General features: G+C 38.8%; 1 protein-coding gene across 1 annotated transcript in view; it reads left to right on the top strand.

Annotated features, from left to right (window-relative positions):
- Positions 1 to 849: 849 nt before the first annotated feature.
- Positions 850 to 20,675, top strand: part of LOC115222571 (centrosomal protein of 104 kDa-like) — a 185,608-nt gene continuing 165,782 nt past the window's right edge. Inside the window, exons 1-6 of the mRNA XM_029792847.2 lie at positions 850 to 871; positions 1,132 to 1,213; positions 4,766 to 4,904; positions 9,423 to 9,479; positions 13,048 to 13,109; positions 17,824 to 17,933. Coding sequence (XP_029648707.2) covers positions 850 to 871; positions 1,132 to 1,213; positions 4,766 to 4,904; positions 9,423 to 9,479; positions 13,048 to 13,109; positions 17,824 to 17,933 — 472 coding nt within the window. The remainder of the gene's footprint in view (positions 872 to 1,131; positions 1,214 to 4,765; positions 4,905 to 9,422; positions 9,480 to 13,047; positions 13,110 to 17,823; positions 17,934 to 20,675) is intronic.

The raw sequence follows: 20,675 nt of genomic DNA, 5'->3' as shown, positions 1-20,675 counted from the left end.
TCAGCTTATCAGCCTCTGGTCAAACCATCCAACCCATGCCAGCAAGGACAACGGACTTAAATGATGATGATGATGATGATACATATTGCAAACAACTTGCATTTGAAAGTTCTGTATACTGGATGCTAGCAGGCTTATGGGGTCATCAGGAGAAAATGCATGCCATTTTGGAGCCTTCCTCTTGACAGCATTATTGTGCACTGGCCCTCCTTACTGAGATGGTGTCCTGCTTGCTAGATCAACTGGTTACTTGGTTTCACTCAATGTCCTTCTAGCCATTGCTCATCATCTCTTTTTAATCAAATCCAGTGGCTTGCCTTTTCCTCTGTAGTCTGTATTTGCTTTATGATGAATAGGCCAAGAAATAACAACCATCACTTCACACTGTTTCCAATTAAATTGACCCTTTACTCATTTAATCCTGCCACATCCGGCCCAAATATTTTATCTGTTTTATTAAAACTAAGCAGATCCAATCTCTTACAATTACCCTACAATGTCATTCTAAAACTAAACGTCCACATCATTGAAATCTCTTAGCTACAAGATAATGCATAGTTAATCCCAAACAATGTGAATAATTTATTCGAAGTAAATATTCAACTTAAGTAGGATTGTGTAGAAAATACTTGTGATGTTAAAGTTATGTTCACCTCATGACCAATAGTTTATACTATTATACTATTGGAAACATCATTTTGTGTCATTAACAAAAGAAAGAGAAATTTTCTTTCCTCCGGTTAACTCATTAGAACTTTCCTCACTCAAGAAGGAAACAAGAAATGCTGTGGAGAGATTAGATATTTGTTCTCTGTTGGGATGTCCAACCCATGCTAGCATGGAAAGCGGATGCTAAATGAAGATGACGTCGGTTGAAATATTCTTTTCTACTCTAGGCACTAGGCCCAAAATTTTGGGGGAGTGAGGCCAGTTGAGATTAGATCTACTGGTACTTAATTTATTGACCCTGAAAGAATGAAAGGCCAAGTCGACCTTGGCAGAATTTGAACTCAGAACATAAAGACAGACGAAATACCGCTAAGCATTTCACCCAGCGTGCTAACATATCTGCCAGCTCGCTGCCTTATGTTGGTTGAAATATTAATGCAAATTTCTTTTTATACATTTCAGCCTCCAAGATTGAAATATTTGTTGGAGATATTCCTGAAAATGAGCCTCTCGACTTAAAAAACGTCCGATATGTATGCCTTGGGTAAGTAACTAACTGTATATATGAGAAAAATAAAAATAAATAATACTCCAACAAATACACAGCACATGTTTTTGCTAAATTTCATTAGAGATGGGGTTGAATAGGTTTCAATATTTAAGGGAAACATAATGGCAATGTGTCAAAGACAAACCAACTTAGTTGCTGATGTTGATACTGTAGCAAGTATATGTTCACAGTTTGCTTGTTTAAGCTTAAATAAGGATCCGATGCCAGCGCCGCCTCAACTGGCTTCTGTGCCGGTGGCACATAAAAAGCACCATCAGAACGTGGCCAATGTCAGCGCCGCCTTGGCTGGCTTCCGTGCCGGTGGCACGTTAAAAGCACCAACCGATCGTGGCTGATGCCAGACTCCCCCCCCCCTGGCACCTGTGCAGGTGGCACGTAAAAAGCACCCACTACACTCACGGAGTGGTTGGCGTTGGGAAGGGCATCCAGCTGTAGAAACACTGCCAGATCAGACTGGAGCCTGGTGCAGCCTCCTGGCTTCCCAGACCCCGGTCGAACCGTCCAACCCATGCTAGCGCGGAAAACGGACGTTAAACGATGATGATGATGATGATGATGATGATGTTAGCTCGTACATTGTGTTTTCTGGAAGTCATCACATGACCTGGTCACATGATGAGTTATATACCGATCTCGCCCTTCTGGCTCTCATCTCATCACATGACAGACCAGCCAAGCATGGGAAATTTATGCCTCTTCACTGGAGTCCCTTCCTGCTATTTCTATAGCGAGGTGGGTTGTGTGGTCGAGTTTGAATCAACAGCTGAGAGATTTATTTCACAGGCAGCCTTTGGTATCATTTGACGTGTGTACATTTGTTCCTATCCTCCAGCAGAAGTTATGTCACTTTTCTTTTTTTCTTTTTCTCTTTTTTTTTTTCTTTTTCTCTTGTTTCAGTCATTATGACTGTGGCCATGCTGGAGCACCGCCTTTAATCGAGCAACTCGACCCCGGGACTTATTCTTTTGTAAGCCCAGTACTTATTCTATCGGTCTCTTTTGCCGAACCGCTAAGTGACGGGGACATAAACACACCAGCATCGGTTGTCAAGCAATGCTAGGGGGACAAACACAGGCACACAAACATACACGCACATATATATACATATATACGACGGGCTTCTTTCAGTTTCCGTCTACCAAATCCACCCACAAGGCATTGGTCGGCCTGGGGTTATAGCAGAAGACACTTGCCCAAGGTGCCACGCAGTGGGACTGAACCCAGAACCATGTGGTTGGTAAACAAGCTACTTACCACACAGCCACTCCTGCGCCTATATAATGTCACTTTTTTTTGTTTTTCTATTCTATATCGCATCCATCATCATTATGTACCATCTGCATGTTAAACCATTGCGTATATATTCTGACCGTTCCTTCAAGAGGTATTCTATCAACTTTGCCATATGCATGTTTGTGTGTGTGTAAAGGTGTAAAGATGTGTAACTAAGAGGCCAGAATGTTACACACATGAACACAAGACCATGGTTTTCATTCCTAGGTCATCTGTGTGCGTTTTGATATATGTTTTCTATGCTAGGACAAGACATAAATGAGATAAGAATACCCTTTCTTTAACGGGTCGAATAAATCATCACATTTTATCCTCCTGGTTTTCTCATTTCTTCCTTTGTCTACATGCACACATACATTGGAACACAAACCAGCTTTATCAACCAATTCTAACCAAGCCTGTTAAAATAATATTTAGGCTCAGGTTAGTACTGAAGGTATAACCCTATGATCAAAAGCCTTCCAGTCATGGTCGCCCATTATGAAATAAAATATAGTATATCTTGGACTACATTATCCACCCTTATATTATGTTAGGGTGGGATTTTAAGAAAAGTGTGATTTTAAGAAAATGTGACAGCAATTTTTGGAAAGATGTGAGCTCAACCCTGCAAATCAATGAAACATTGGTCAGTTTTACTATGCTACCCCTGCCTACAATGTTGAGTGGTATTACCCAAGGATACCTATTATTATTAGATGGCCTGTGTTATTAAGAAGAGCTCAGTCTCATGGCCAGAGACACCAATATTTATTGTTGTTAAGATCTTGGTTAGTTCTGATCAAACAGACTCTTCTCCAACCTCGGATCCATAAACACATTGTCTCCTTTCCTTGCCTTTTCTACCTCTATGGTGGCCATTGTTGTTCTCCAGTCTACAGTCTAGATCAGGGTTTCTCAACCACTTTTTTTTTTTATCTCTGGACCCCTCTGACTACTATTTTATTCTGGTGGACCCCCATAGCTATTTGTTGTTTAAAAACTAGTTTTATAGAAACTTCTTTCAAAATTCCTATTTTGTTTTTCACATATTAACTTGTGTCGGTTGAACAAAGTAAAATGTTACAGAAAGAAACCCAGCTGTTTCTTGCTATACTTACCAATACATACATCTAAAGCAGGGGTTGTCAACCATTTTTTATCTATGGACCCCTTTTTATTACTATTTTATTCTGGTGGATCCTCATAGCCATTCGATGTTTCAAAACTAGCTTTACAGAAACTTCTTTCAAAATTCCTATTTTGTTTTTCACACATTAACATGTGTAGGTTTGAACTATGGAAAATGTTAAAGAAAGAAACCTGTTTCTTGCAATACATAACGAATACATACATCTAAAAGGTACAAGGCCTGAAATTTGGTGGGAGGGGTACAGTCAATTATATCAAACCCAGTGCTCAACTGGTACTTATTACGTCGACCCCAAAAGGCGAAATTGACCTCAGCAGAATTTGAACTCAGAATGTAGTGACAGGTGGAATACTGCTAAGTATTTTGTCCAGCATGCTAATGATTCTGCCAGCTTGCTGCCTTCTGAAAAACAGAGTGATAATAATAATAGTAGTGGCAATCCGTTGGTTACGATGACGAGGGTTCCGGTTGATCCAATCAATGGCACAGCCAGCTCATGAAATTAATGTGTAAGTGGCTAAGCACTGCACAGACATGTCTACCCTTAACAGTTCTCGGGTAGATTCAATGTGACATAGAGTATGACAAGGCTGGGCCTTTGAAATACATGTACAACAGAAACAGGAAGAAAGAGTGAGAGAAAGTTGTGGTGAAAGAGTACAGCAGGGTTCACCACCACCCCCTGCTGGAGCCTCGTGGACCAATGCCTGGTCTGGAAATCGAAACCACGATTCTATGAGAGGGGGTCCGCTGCCCTAATCACTGGGCCATTGCGCCTCCATGATAATAATAATAATAAAATTTACTCACCTTGTAATTGATGAGTACTTCATTTTAAGAAACCCAGAAAGACAAAGGTCACATTTGATCTAAGGATGTAAAGGGCCATAGTTAAATACTGTAATGCATTTTCCCTAAAACATCTGTCATGTCTAGAGGTGTGGGTTCAAGTCTCACAGACAGCCTTTGATTTTTCTATCAAATATTTACAAATTATCATTTATAGCCTTTATCTACGTGGATTTTCACTGCTAAAAATATTTTATGTTCATTTTACTTTTAAAGCAATGATTTAATAATCATGATTTTTCTATTTCCAGTTACATATCTTTGGCAAACAATGAGAAGACAGACTTTCGTGTTCGGGAGCTCAAATCAGTTCATGTTGATGCCACGGGGATGTTCCTGAAGCTAAACTTGCACAAGAACTATATTAACAAATACAATCTATACAATCAGGTAATTTGATTACACACACATACTTGCACACACAGACACACACACAAATACACACACATTTTCACACATATGTGGAGGTACATGTGGTTTATTGGTTAGGGTGTTGGACTTGTGATCATAAGATTGTGGTTTCGATTCCTGGACCTGGTGACACATTGTGTCCTTGAGCAAGACACTTCATTTCACTTTGCTCCACTCCACTCAGGTGGCAAAAAAATGAGTAATCCTGTGATGGACTGGGGTCCCATCCATTGGGAGAATTTATTATTTGCTATGGAAACTGGGAAACTGGCCCTTATGAGTCGGCATGACACGAGAAAGTGACTTTACCTTGTTCACTTTACCTGCACATATACACACATTCACATATATTTATTGGTACATGTATGGTTGTGTGGTTAAGAAGGTTACTTCCCAACCATGTGGTATCAGGTTCAGTTTCACTGCATGGCACCCTGGACAAATATTTTCTATTACATCTCTGGCCAATCTTATTTCTTTATTGCCCTCAAGGGGCTAAACATAGAGGAGACAAACAAGGACAGACAAACGGATTAAGTCGATTACATCAACCCCCAGTGCATAACTAGTACTTAATTTATCAACTCCAAAAGGATGAAAGGCAAAGTCGACCTCAGCAGAATTTGAACTCAGAACTCAGCGGCAGACGAAATACCACAAAGAATATCGCCCGGTGTGCTAATGTTTCTGCCAGCTTGCCAATCTTTCCCTACACTCAACGTTCCCCACACTAAAACTTGAAGAAGGAAAGAACAAAGTTATTTCACCTTCGACTGAAAATTTGGCTCTGACGCTTCTGTTAGTGTTACATTGGATTTGCAACACCTGATGGAGTTATAGAGACAACATTCTGATATATATGGCATGTCTTGGACAGATTTTCAAGTTTGATGGATTCCATTCTTTTCAATGTCTGACTACAGTCTATTTCATGTAGGAAGAGAGAAAGAGATAAAAAAACTGGTTCTAGTACTTGACTGCTATTTATTTATCAGCCTTGAAAGGATGAAAGGTAGAATTGGTGTTGGTGAGGTTTGGACTTAGCAGAATCTCAGAACAAATACAACAAAGCATTCATTTTCATATTCCAAAGACTCTGCCAATGCACCACTGGAATAACTTAATCCTTTTGCGTTTGGATTATTCCGTCAAAAGTAAGGCGGCAAGTTGGCAGAAATGTTAGCATGCTGGGCAAAATGCTTAGTGGTATTTCATCTGTCTTTATGTTTTGAGTTCAAATTCCACTGAGGTCGACTTTGCCTTTCATCCTTTTGGGGTTGATAAATTAAGTACCAGTTGCATACTGGAGTTGATTTAATTGACTGGGCCCCCTCCCCCAAAACTTCAAGCCTTGTGCCTAGAGTAGAAAAGAATATTAAAGGCAGCAAGCTGGCAGAAATATTAGCATGCCAGGCGAAATGCTTAGCAGTAATTCATCTGTCATTATGCTCTGAGTTCAAATTCTGCCAAGGTTGATTTTGCCTTTCATCCTTTCAGGGTCGAAAAATTAAGTACCAGTTGCATAGTGGGGTCGATGTAATTGACTGGCCCCCTCCCCCAAAACTTCAGGCCTTGTACCTAGAGTAGAAAAGGTTATTCTGTCAAAAGTAATGCATATTTACTTACATTGTATGAAATTAATCCTGCATTATCTCATAGCTTTGAGATTTTAATGATGTAAATTTCTTTATTTTAGAATGACATTAAAGGTTGGTGTGGGAGGCTGGATCTGGGTGGTTTTAACATAAAAGAAATGAAAAACTGGATATGGCCAGATTGAACATAAAACAGATAGAATATTTGGGTTGGATATGGCTAGTTTGGATGCTAAAGCAATGGTTCTGAACCAGGGTCCATGTAAGATTTTGTTGTTAAAATTTATCTGCTATAAATCAGTTATATTTCTACAATGCACAAAATATTTTAACAATTGTTTTTATATAAAATTTGTAATAATACTTTATTATAAAAATATAGTAGGATTTTTTGGAATATCAAAAGGTTAGGAATGGCCATCTGTGTAAACGGGAATCAAAGAAGTCCAGAGGGAAAAAATGGTTGAGAAATACTGTGCTAAATGTTCAATCCTTTAGCATTCAGATTATTTTCTGAAATGTAATATTTATTTATTTACATTCATCATCATCATCGTCGTCGTTTAACATCCGCTTTCCATGCTGGCATGGGTTGGAGGGTTTGACTGAGGACTGGCGAGCCAGGTGGCTGCACCAGGCTCCAGTATGATCTGGCAGAGTTTCTACAGCTGGATGCCCTTCCTAATGCCAACCACTCCGAGAGTGTAGCGGGTGCTTTTTACGTGCCACCGGCACGAGAGCCACATTGTTTTGTATTAATCATGCATCATCAACCATGAAGAATGAGACACATAATACATGTGGGGGGGGGGGTATTTTTCTGAAACAAGTTAACAGTTTTGTGTATTGTGGCACAACACAGTGATTTTTCTTTTCTTTTACTCACTGGGTCAGTGTCCATGACTTTGGAGGCCTTAATCCTGTTTGTAAGGATGAAGCACTGGATACAGTGATTAGTGTGGGACCTGGATGGTCATGACAAAACAAGGTTGCCAGATGGTTGAGAGAGGAAGGGGGTCAGGAATGTCTGAGTTGCAGAAGTAAAAGACAAAGCAGCTCCGGTTAACACAAGTCATTTTAGTAATAGCAAGATTTGAACTCGTGACTGTGTCGTTTGTAATTCAGTTCTTTAACCTTACAGCTGTTAGGTATATGATTAAATTACAATACAGATGATAACAGTTATGATTTCTTACGCCATCACACTGTCACTAACTGGATGTATAAAGAGGGAGAGACAAATAAAAAGGGACAAAGAATATTCACACTTGAGGATGATGCTCCAGTATGGTCTTAGCTGTAATGGCCAAAACAAACTAAATAACTAAAGAATGATTAATTACTGCACCTATCAAACTCACTTCTACAATATATTTTGGCGCAGGAGTGGCTGTGTGGTAAGTAGCTTGCTTACCAACCACATGGTTCCGGGTTCAGTCCCACTGCGTGGCATCTTGGGCAAGTGTCTTCTACTATAGCCTCGGGCCGACTAAAGCCTTGTGAGTGGATTTGGTTGACGGAAACTGAAAGAAGCGCGTCGTATATATGTATATATGTATATATATGCATGTGTGTATTTGTGTGTCTGTGTTTGTCCCCCTAGCATTGCTTGACAACCGATGCTGGTGTGTTTATGTCCCTGTCACTTAGCGGTTCGGCAAAAGAGACCGATAGAATAAGTACTGGGCTTACAAAAGAATAAGTCCTGGGGTCGATTTGCTCGATTAAAGGCGGTGCTCCAGCTGGCCGCAGTCAAATGACTGAAACAAGTAAAAGAGTAATATATCTTCATTTAATTTTTAATTATAAAGCAATCTATATATCCTACTCAATGTGGATATACTTTAAGAAAGCACAATACTACTGCAATATTTGTCTTGAGAAAGCATCTCATATAGTGTTAAAAGGCACAAGCATGCAATGATAGTGGATACTTGCTGTTGAAGATATACAAATATGCAGGTTTACATTATTTACTGACCATAAGTCATAGACATGGCTTAAAAAATAGCCAATATCTCAAGGAGTGAGTGTTGTGGAGTTTAGTAACATCCTATGATCACTGAGTAATTTCCCCAAAATCAGGGTTTTTATAACTGCTCATATCTGAATTCTAAGAACTGTATTTTGTGAAAGATTTCTTTGACGAAAGTTTAGAATTTATATATGGGCAGTAATTCTAACCAATGGGATACCAACAATTGTGCTTGTTTGGGCAGACGATCATTACATCATATTGCCGCCTTTTATGACTTGCTTCACAAGAATCACATGATCTAGCAGTTCCACCATTGCTGCTATTACTGTCACACTTTTTACCTGCTGCTGGTACTTCTGTATTTTTTAGCACTATATGTCTATAGTAGATTCTTTCTTAAGAATCTACTATAGATTCTTAAATATCTATACTTAAGTATTGTGGCTTTCTTACAGTGTATCTACATTGAGTAAGAGATACAGATTGCCGTTTTTGTTGCTAATAATGAATTTTTAATTATGAATCAAAAAATTCTCTCCCTTGCTCTTTTTTGAAAAGAAGTATCATTAACACTCAATTATTATGTTTTTGCTCTCACTACCTGTCTAATATCATTTTCTGCTTTGTCTTTTAAGAAATAAATGGGGAAAAAAATAAACCTCACCTTCAATCAATTTATCCAACTTTACACCTGTTCCGGCAAATATATTTAAAAATATATAAATTTAAAAAAAAAAACACTTAAAAATCAATACTGAATTGCAAAATCAAATAAAATACATGTGAAAATATGTCGAAATGATTTTATGGTTTCACAACATTATGTTAGCTCATTAGTCTATTCTTAATTACTTAGCTTTGATGCCATTGGGAACACAATATAATTTCTGTAATTTTTTTCTCTTGTTTTTTTTTTCTATGTAGATCAGTGTGGTTGCTATCAACATTATTGGTGACAGGCTACAAGAAGAATCTACTCCAGTAAGAATAAAGCTACTTTGACTCTTATATTTTACATCTGTCAAAACCGATATCATTCACTGTTGCTGTTCTTCACAAGAATATTCTAGCTCAGTTTTCCTCATGCTTTTGTGGTTCAGTGTCCCCTCACACTAAAGGTCATTTTACAAATGTCCTCTCCCTATGGTTTTTGAAACAAATAAATTTGCAGATTGTTATAATCAAATTTACTGCGGGAGAGTTTTATATTATCCATATTTTCTTATACAAATCTATCCAACAAGTACAACTTCTTAAAAATTTAAGAAAACAGATACGCTCAATATCAGTAATAGAGAGGTTATATTTTTATATATTGTCCAACAGCATATTACTGGTAATGATATATAACTAGTTAGAATGTTAATGGCAGTTTCATGCTGACTGTCGCACTTAAGCGGTATTGAGAACACTTCAGACATAATGGCTGAAAGTGCATAATCTCTTCTATGTTGAGTGGCGAGGTTTTATTTAAAAGAAATGGCATAAAACGTAGTAAAAAAATTATAACATTTTCAAGGAAGAAAGAGGAGTTATTTCCCATGGATTGGTGTAGGCCATGGGTAAAGTGCATAAGCAATATGTATATATGTCGTTCTGTAATCCAGAAGTAGGCATGACAACATTGTCAAAATAAATTTCCATTCATGAGGAGAGCTTCCAGAAATTTTCCTTTTTGTGTTTAGGAAAGTGCCTGGATTTTGTGAATTTTTCAGAACGATTGTCGTATGCCTACGTCATAAACATCTTTACATAAAGAACATGAGTCATAAAAATTGATAGTGTTACAACTAAAAATGGTTGATGAGCATAATAAGATCAATGCTGAGATATGACATCTCAAGACACAAAATATTTCAATATTTTAAGTGTAAAGAGGACTGACGAAATATTGATCTAATATATCAATATTCTGATCAACATATTGATCACATATTATGTTATTGTTTCATGGTTGGAATGATGTTTAGTGTAAAATTTAATAACATAATCAGTAAATAAGAAAATAAGTAACTACAAAGTATCATTGCCACCCCATGTTATCTCATCAATTTATGAGAAACATGACACGGTTCACAATTGTATGTGCTGTGTTATCTAAGTTCAGTGATGAAAGCATCAAAGATAAGCAAAGATAGAGGTATATACAGGAAAACCTCAAATTACATCATTTCCAGTTTCGTCTTTTTTTGTTTTTTAAGAAATAAAAGGAGAAAATAACCCTCAACTTCATTCAATTTATCTAACTTTTACATCAGTCTCAGCAAACACATTTAAAAGAACAAACATTTTTAAGATCCAAAAACGAAGTTTTTAAAACTCCCGCACATGAAACCCAACACTGAAGAGGAAAATCAAGTACGAAACACTTGTGGAAATATGTCAAAATCATTTATCAAAACGGATGTAATCTTTTTTCTCTTTTACTTGTTTCAGTCATTTGACTGTGGCCATGCTGGAGCACCACCTTGAAGTATTTATAGTTGAATGAATTAACCCCAGGACTTAATTTTTTTTTTGTTAAACCCAGTACTTATTCTATCAGTCTCTTTTGCTGAACTGCTAAGTTACAGGGATGTAAACACCAGTTGTCAAGCAGTGGTGGGGGACAAACACACCCACACACCTACACAAATGTAACCCCCCCACACACACACATATATACAACAGGCATTTTTCTGTTTACCAAATCCACTTATAAGGCTTTGGTTTGACTGAGGCTATAGTAGAAAACACTTGCCCAAGCTGCCATGCAGTGGGACAGAACCTGGAGCATTGTGGTTGGGAATCAAGCTTCTTAGCACACAGCCACACCTGGGCAATCAATTTTTTATATGATTCTTCATGTTATGAAGATATTTTAGTAAAGTTTCATGCCCTGGGACCAGTTATTGCAGTCAGGTGAGTGTAGGCCTATATTAAATATATGCTCTGTTCATCACAAGTTACTTGCTTGCTTTTAGCTTTCCACTTTTATTCTTTTACTTGTTTCAGTCATTAGACTGTGGCCATGCTGTAGCAGCGCTGTGACGTGTTTCTGGCAAACAAATCAACCTCAGGACTTTTTTTTTTTCAAGTCTGCTATTTATTCCATCAGTCTCTTTTGCTGAACCATTAAGCTATGGGGACGTAAACACACCAACACTGGTTGTCAAGTGGTGATGGACACACACACATATATATGATCCTCCTCTTCCTCCTCATCTAATATCCTTCGCGCATGCTGGCATGGGTTGGTTGGTTTAGACTCCAGTCTAATTTGGCATACCCGAAGAGTGTAATGGGTACTTTTATGTTCCATTGGCACGGGTGCCATTTCCGTGACACTAGGGTGCAAGATGGACTTCTTTCAGTTTTTGCCTACCAAATCCACTCACAAGGCTTTAGTTGGCCTGAAGCTATAGTAGAAGACGCTTGCCCAAGGTGCCACGCAGCGGGACTGAACCCAGAACCATGTGATCGGAAGCAAGCTTTTTCTACACAGTCATATATATATATATATATATATATATAATATATATGATATGTAATATATATACATATCATCATTTAACATCCGCTTTCCATGCAGGCATGGGTTGGATGGTTTGACTGAGGACTAGCAAGCCAGGAGGCTGCACCAGGCTCCAATCCATTCTGGCAAGGTTTCTACAGCTGGATGCCCTTCCTAATGCCAACCACATACACACACACACACACACACACAACAGGCTTCATTTCAGTTTCTGTCTACAAATCCTATCACAAGGCTTCGGTTGACCTGAGGCTATTGCAGCAGACACTTGTGCAAGGTACCACACACTGGGACTGAACCCGGGACCATGTAATTGAGAAGCAAGTTTCTTATCATACAGCCACACCTGTGTCATATGTTTAGTTATTTAGGACATGTGACAAAAAAAAAACAAAACAAAATGGCTCTCTTTACTCTTTTACTTGTTTCAGTCATCTGACTGCGGCCATGCTGGAGCACCACCTTTAATCGAGCAACTCGACCCCGGGACTTATTCTTTGTAAGCCCAGTACTTATTCTATCGGTCTCTTTTGCCGAACCGCTAAGTGACGGGGACGTAAACACACCAGCATCGGTTGTCAAGTAATGCTAGGGGGACAAACACAGACACACAAACATACACGCACGCATATATATATATATATATGCATATATACGACGGGCTTCTTTTCAGTTTCCGTCTACCAAATCCACTCACAGCGCTTTGGTCGGCCCGAGGCTATAGTAGAAGACACTTGCCCAAGGTGCCACGCAGTGGGACTGAACCCGGAACCATGTGGTTGGTAAGCAAGCTACTTACCACACAGCCACTCCTGTGCCTAGAAATGCTGGTTCAGAACATCCAATGTAATTCTAACATATATGAATATATGACAGAATTTGGAATTCTCCCCTATGAAGATTCTATAGAACTTAGAATTTCCAGTGTCAGGACAAATAAAGATCTTAATGGAACTTAAAGCTTATAGTTTGGAACAAGGAAATCAGAGAATTTTGATTTCAAAGATTGTAATTATAATCATTCTCTATCTTTAGGTGATGGATCCGGAAGAAATCCCAAACCAAGACAAAGAATCTCCTTTGGCTGGATTTAATAGGTATTTGTTGTTTTACTTGTGTTTTCGTTGTTGCTATTGTCGTTGTTGTTCTTCTTTTTCTTCTCCCCTCCTCCTCCTCCTCCTAATTCTTCTTCTCCTCCTTCTTCCTGCTGCTTCACCTCCTACTTTTCTTCTTCTTCTCCTCCTCCTCCTTCTAATTCTTCTCCTTCCTGCTGCTCCGCCTCCTCCTACTTTTTCTTCTTCTTCTCCTTCTCTTCCTCCTACTTCTTCTCCTTCCTGCTGCTCCACCTCCTCCTACTTTTTCTTCTTCTCCTCCTCCTCCTAATTCTTCTCCTTCCTGCTGCTCCACCTCCTCCTCCTCCTTCTAATTCTTCTTCCTGCTTCTCCACCTCCTCCTACTTTTTCTTCTTCTTCTCCTTCTCTTCCTCCTACTTCTTCTACTTCCTGCTGCTCCACCTACTCCTCCTGCTTTTTCTTCTTCTTCTCCTCCTTCCTGCTGCTCCACCTCCGCCTACTTTTTCTTCTTCTCCTTCTCTTCCTCCTCCTTCTTCTCCTTCCTGCTTCTCCACCTCCTCCTACTTTTTCTTCTTTTCCTCCTACTTCTTCTCCTTCCTGCTGCTCCACCTCCTCCTCCTACTTTTTCTTCTTCTTCTCCTCCTCCTCCTTCTAATTCTTCTCCTTCCTGCTGCTCCACCTCCTACTTTTTCTTCTTCTTCTCCTCTTCCTCCTACTTCTCCACCTCCTCCTCCTACTTTTTCTTCTTCTTCTCCTCCTCCTCCTTCTAATTCTTCTCCTTCCTGCTGCTCCACTTCCTCCTACTTTTTCTTCTTCTTCTCCTCCTCTTCCTCCTACTTCTTCTCCTTCCTGCTGCTCCACTTACTCCTCCTTCCTGCTGCTACTGTTCCCCCCCCTACTTCACCCCTTGTTGTTGCTGTTGTCTGATTCGTTAATCAGAGTGTTATTTCTCTCTCTTTTTCACTCTTTTCACATCAACCTATAATTTCTCCATGGTATACAGTTCACATACCCGTTTAAGTGTTCACACAAATATATCGATTAATAAATAAGTAGATGATATTATAACGGTGGCGGTGGCGACAGACAAAAACGTTTACAGTGTTGTTGGTGATAAATGTCTGCATAGGCGAAGGAGTGGCAGTGTGGTAAGAAGCCTGTTTTCCAACCACATGGCTGGGAGGAGAGAGAGAGATTTGAGGTCAAGGTTTAAGCTGAATATGAAAAAGAGAATAAAAATAGAAGAATAAAATGTGGATGGGGTGGCTTGGTAAGTATATATTTTTTTATTGCCCACAGGGGACTAAACATAGAGGGGACAAACAAGGACAGACGAAGGGACTGAGTCGCTTATATCGACCCCAGTGCAAAACTGGTACTTTATTTATCGACCCCGAAAGGATGAAAGGCAAAGTTGACCTCGGCGGAATTTGAACTCAGAACGTAACGACAGACGAAATACCGCTAAGCACTTTGCCCTAAGTATGTTAGAGAAGCAGATCTGTGGGCATCTTTTGCTCCTCTCATTAATATCATAATTTCGGTTATCATTGGCGGCGAGCTGGCAGAATCGTTAGCACGCCGGGTGAAATGCTTAGCGGTGCTTCGTCTGCCGCTACGTTCTGAGTTCAAATTCCGCCGAGGTCGACTTTGCTTTTCATCCTTTCGGGGTCGATTAAATAAGTACCAGTTTCACACTGGGGTCGATGTAATCGACTTAATCCGTGTGACTGTCCTTGTTTGTCCCCTCTGTGTTTAGCCCCTTGTGGGTAGTAAAGAAATAGGTATTTCGTCTGCCGCTATGTTCTGAGTTCAAATTCTGCCGAGGTCGACTTGCCTTTCATCCTTTCGGAGTCGATTAAATAAGTACCAGTTAGGCACTGGGGGTCGATGTAATCAGCTAAATCCGTGTGTCTGTCCTTGTTTGTCCCCTCTGTGTTTAGCCCCTTGTGGGTAGTAAAGAAATAGGTTATTATTTCATCTCATTAATGTAATGTCCGGGCCGCAGCTACATCTATGTAATGCGCTTGTGGCAAATTATATGAATAAAAGTATGTTAGAGCGGGTGGAGGAGGGTTGACAGATGATTAAAGACAGGGGATGAGTTGGACATAGAAAATTTCAGTTCAGTGATGTGGGGTGAGTGAAGGAAAGAAGTAGGGCGTCGAAGGAGATCGACAGAAGAATCTGTTTTAGAAGATGAGTTTGAGTGGAGAAGGCTTGACAGAATCCCAAAGACAGATGGGTTTTTGTAGCTGGTCAGGGCTGGATTAAGACCCCTGGAAGTCCTACGCACTGAAAAGATTTTGGTATCCCTATAAGTAAACGTAATTCAAAATATAGACAATAATAAATCATAAATGTTTAATTTTCGAAATGAAATAAAACTAACAATAAGATGGAAAATAATGTTTATTTTTGTAAACTTCCACTTTATTTATATTTGAAAAGTTTTCTCCTACTTTTTTTTAATTAATTGCAAACTCTTTGATCAGATACTCTTTTACTTGTTTCAGTCATTTGACTGCGGCCATGTTGGAGCACTGCCTTTAATCGAGCAACTCGACCCCGGGACTTATTCTTTTGTAAGCCCAGTACTTATTCTATCGGTCTCTTTTGCCGAACTGCTAAGTAATGGGGACATAAACACACCAGCATCGGTTGTCAAGCAATGCTAGGGGGACAAACACAGACACGCATATATATATATATATACATATATACGCCGGGCTTCTTTCAGTTTCCATCTACCAAATCCACTCACAAGGCTTTGGTCGACCCGAGGCTATAGTAAGAGCCACTTGCCCAAGGTGCCACGCAGTGGGACTGAACCCGGAACCATGTGTAGTTGGTAAGCAAGCTACTTACCACACAGCCACTCCTGCGCCTACTTGATACTTGCCATGACACTATGAACCCTTTGAAATTATATCTTATGATCCTATAAACCACTTCAAATATTTTTTCAGCAAGTTTAAAGTGATTTCTTTTGTGTTGTAAACCATTTACCATTTCTGTGGTTGCCTCCCACCACCACCACCACCACCAACTATCCCTTGATTCCCTGAGTACATGCTTATTTTGCTTAATGGTTAATCCAGTGCTGCAGCCGGATGTTATCAACCTCAGTCTTGTCCTCCCTGATACTTGCTCACCATGCCTCATATTCCCACATCCCGTACCAACACCATACATTTCCCCGATAATCTTTATTTAACGTATGGATTTTCATCATTCTATGTTTACACGCCAAATATTAATTTACTAAACGATATCTCAATTCACCTTAATTCATTTATCCTCAGTAAAGTTCATCACAGCATCCCAGTATCGACCAGACTGTCGGATGCTGTCATACACCACTCTTCACAATTCAAAGTCCATAAATTTCAACAATTTTGTACACTCTGGAGTAACATGTAAATTACTGTTTCAAGTTAAACAACCTTAATTCAGGTAGGAAGTAAACAAAAGCAAAACACAATAAAACTGTAGTTGTGTCTCAACAGGTACGACTGTTGTTAAGGGTATATTAATTCTGGTTAGTAAATAAGCAGTTTGAAGACATCTAGTGTTTGTCAAATGCTGACACAGTTTTGACAATAAACACATATAAACACATATCAATAATCAATCCAGCCAACATGAAATCAATTAATAACTTTTGTGTGTATATTGAGTCCTAACAACGGGTTATCAGTACAACAATGATTAAGTGAAATGATAACGTGTGTGTGTGTATGTGTGTGTATGTGTGTGTGTGTGCGTGCGTGTGTGTGTGTGTGTGAGCATGCATGTGTACAGGATGTTCAGGCTAAATTTGACAATTTGCCTGAAAGGAAAAAAAAAAAACAACATCCCATCCTAAAATAAAAGCATTTAAAAAAAAATCAAAAATATCAAGTTAGGGTATAGCTGAGAGAGATAAGAGTTTAGTCAAAGTAACCACCCTAAGCCTCTACCTCAGCCCCTCAAGGGTGATTCTGGAACCTGGCCCATGTGTTCCTCACTGTAAACCCAGGAAGATCATTAGGGGCCTCCTCAGTCTTGACCACCAGTTCAGCCTTGGTGTAGCAAGCAGAGCCAGTTGGTGTCTTTCTCAAGTGAACCCCACATATAATAATCCTTGGGATTATAATCAGGGGATTTAAGAGGCCAGAAATTGGGGCTGGTAGAGTCTTAGAAATTCTCTGGTAACCATTTCTGATCTGTTTCTGGAAGTATGACAAGGAGATGGAGCTGAATCCTGCTGCCTCTCCTGCCAGGGATTATAAGCCAAATAACAGAAACAATAACTTAACAGAAAACTATGGTATTCAATTCTTTATGGAACATACACGTGTTTCACCAAACTGCTGTATTGATTACGTAATATATGCCTTATATATATATACATATGAGGGAATGCTGTAAAGTTCCTGGCCTTAAGGGTATCATGAAAGGCCTGGTTGGAGGCCCAACCTTCCGAGTTTTTTTTATAGGGCTTAGAAACTCTGAAGGAGTGTTGCAATAAATGTGTGAATTGGAGAAAGGGAATGTGCTCAATAAAATCATAATTAGCTTATCCTCAAAAGCAAGGAACTTTTCAGCACTCCTCATATATATATTATATAATATATATATATATATATATATATATAGCTCCTTGTATGTAAACATGTATGTGTGTGTTGGTGTGTGTCTATAGTTGCTCAGTGATACTATACGGTTTGTTGTTGTTGTTGTTTGTTTTTGCTAGGCCAGATTATATTTCGCCATTGGATGACTTGGCATTTGATATGTACCAAGACCCAGGAGTTGCTCAGCTCATTCGTAAACTCGAAAAAAAGAAGCAAGAAGCTGTTCTTCGTGAGTAATCTATTATTTAAATTTTCTACATCTCTATATATATAAAACTGAGAATGTGTGTCTGTCTGTCTGTGTGTTTCCCTAAAACTTGAGAACTACACAACCAATTTCATTCAAATTTTACACATGCCTTACTTAGGGTCCATGTAGTTTCATGGGCAAAAAAAATGTTCAACTTCTTGCCTAGAGCCCATAGCAATATCATATCTTCTCCACTATTTCAGTATTACGTGTTAAAAGTGAAACAAAAACATTTCTCTATTTTATGTCAGATACTTTCACTTTAACAATAAAAATAATAATAACAATTTAATTATATGTAGTAAGTAATAATTAAAACCAAACTAAAGTATAATGTAATCGTAACATAACAAAAGTAAAAACAGCAATTGGTATAAAATTGCATCAATGACTTGAACTTGAATAAGTGGTTTCACATGAATGGGAATAAATTAAAAATAAAATTAGCGTGCAGAAATGGAATAGTCCAGATGGATAATAAAAAATTAAATTGAAGAAAAGACTATTGTCTATAAAGTATACAATGTAGAGAAAACAGAAGATTTGAACAACCTGGAGGAAAGCACCATCAAAAAGTGTCTTGGTGCGACTATGAAAGATATCTAACCAGAGGTGGTAAATTCGCCACAATATAAGCAAGGTTCGAATCAACGGAGCGTGCAAGGGAGTACTCGACTCGAACTTGCAAAGTGGAAATATTTTATTTTTACCTTTATATCTGGGACGTAGGACGTGCCGGATAAAAATTTTAAATGCCCCCCCCCCCAGAAGTTGAGGTAGGCTGGATTGTAGCCACACTTCTATACAAGAGGGAGGACAAGATGCAATTGATCGAAATTACAAGAGACGGGCTTACAATTCCAGTGTGTTATATATTTTGAGTATTGTTATTACTAGCGATATCAAGATATAACTTTGTATTTTATGTGTAGATGTATATATTTAGATGTACATGTAATATGTACACATATATACATGCACTAGCACTATGACCTGGCAACGACGGGTCATAATGCTAGTATTATATAAATTTGGCTGCATAATTAAAAAGTTTGCTTCCTAATCATGTGTTTTTCAGTTCAATCCCACTTTGTGGCACCTTGGGGAAGTGTCTTTTATTACAGTACCATGCAGCCCATAGCCCAAAGAAATCTGTCGTGTATGTGTGTGTATATTCTTTTATTTGTTTCAGTCATTTGACTATGGCCATGCTGGAGTACTGCCTTTAGTTAAACAAATCAACCCCCAGGACTTATTCTTTGTAAGCCTAGTACTGTGTCTTTTGTATTTTGCTGAACCACTAAGTTACAGGGACATAAACACACAAGCATCGGTTGTCAAGCGATGGTGGTGCGACAAACACACACACACACATACGATGGACTTCTTTCAGTTTCTATCTACCAGATCCACTCACAAGGCTTTGGTTGGCCTGAGGCTATGGTAGAAGACACTTACCCAAAGTGCCATGCAGTGGAACTGAACCCAGAACCATGTGGTAATTTTTTTCTATGTTCCGTCTCTTCTCCCCTGTACCCTCTTGCACCATGACAGCCATTATCATTAATTTCTTTTCCCTTTTATTGGTATTCTATTCTATATTCTGAAACAAATTTTAGAGGAAAGGAAAATTTAAATTCATGTATTTTAAACGTCATCCCTACCACCACCATTACTACCAAAACAAAGACAAAACCCCCCCAGAAATCTCCTCTGAATTTATTTCCTGTTTTTCATTAGTTTTAGTCATTTTATTATATTCTGAAACATTTGGAATTATTTTCATACATTAAAGGTACCTGTACGTAGTTATATAAATAATTCGCCTTAAAATCCATATCCAAAACATAACACACGAGTGAAGGAAAAGAAAACACAAATATGAGCGAACGATGAATAAAAGAAAAATAGGAAGAAAGGAAGGTACTATTTAAGAAGAATGGTCCCGGTGCGCGCATCCGCGCTTGCTAGTCGTGACTAGTCGATCCTACAACTACTACCTAGCAAAGTAAATAAAACACAAAAACACAAAGTAAAAAATTTTTTAAGCAAAGTAAATAAAACAAAAATATAAAGTAAGGATCGATTAGTCACGACTAGCTAGCACGGATACTCGAGTGCGCGCACCGGGACCATTCTTAAGTAGTACCGAAAGGAGAAAAAAAAAACATCAATTCAGTATCAAATGCCTTAAATGGCCGCACACCTCAAAGTTCAACGTATTCAGGTAAAAAAAAAAGAAAAGTCACAGGGAAAGCGTCACAGGGTTTTGTTTAGGGAGGTTTTGTCTGGATCCCATAAATTAATTGTGACTTTATTACCAGCCACCATAAGTTAATTGTGACATTTTTTTCCTAGCCAAAATTGTAACTTTATTACCATGACTTTTTTCTCGGTCATCAAGCCAACATGCTCACAGTATTACTGCGTTAGAATAGCCAAGCACCGTCACGGGAACTTTGGTAAGGCAAGATGCCAATGATGACAAGAACTTCGCTGTTAATGACCTAGCCTCTCCAAACGTCTCAAACGCCACAGGCCGGAAGAGATATTTCACTCACAAGTCGTGATATTTGAGGATTTCGTTCCGTTAGGCTATGAAAGCAGTGATTCTCCCATTTACCGCAGCATCCAAGATATGGGAGGAAGCAAAGGAGTCCTAAATGAAGCACCTATCTCTTACCCAGGGAATAAGACCATCTGATCTCTTCCTATCACTTC

Source organism: Octopus sinensis, linkage group LG20, assembly GCF_006345805.1.
Source record: "Octopus sinensis linkage group LG20, ASM634580v1, whole genome shotgun sequence".
Taxonomy (NCBI): Eukaryota; Metazoa; Mollusca; class Cephalopoda; order Octopoda; family Octopodidae; genus Octopus; species Octopus sinensis.
The sequence above is the reverse complement of the archived record's forward strand: the minus strand, read 5'-3'. Positions and strand labels throughout refer to the sequence as shown.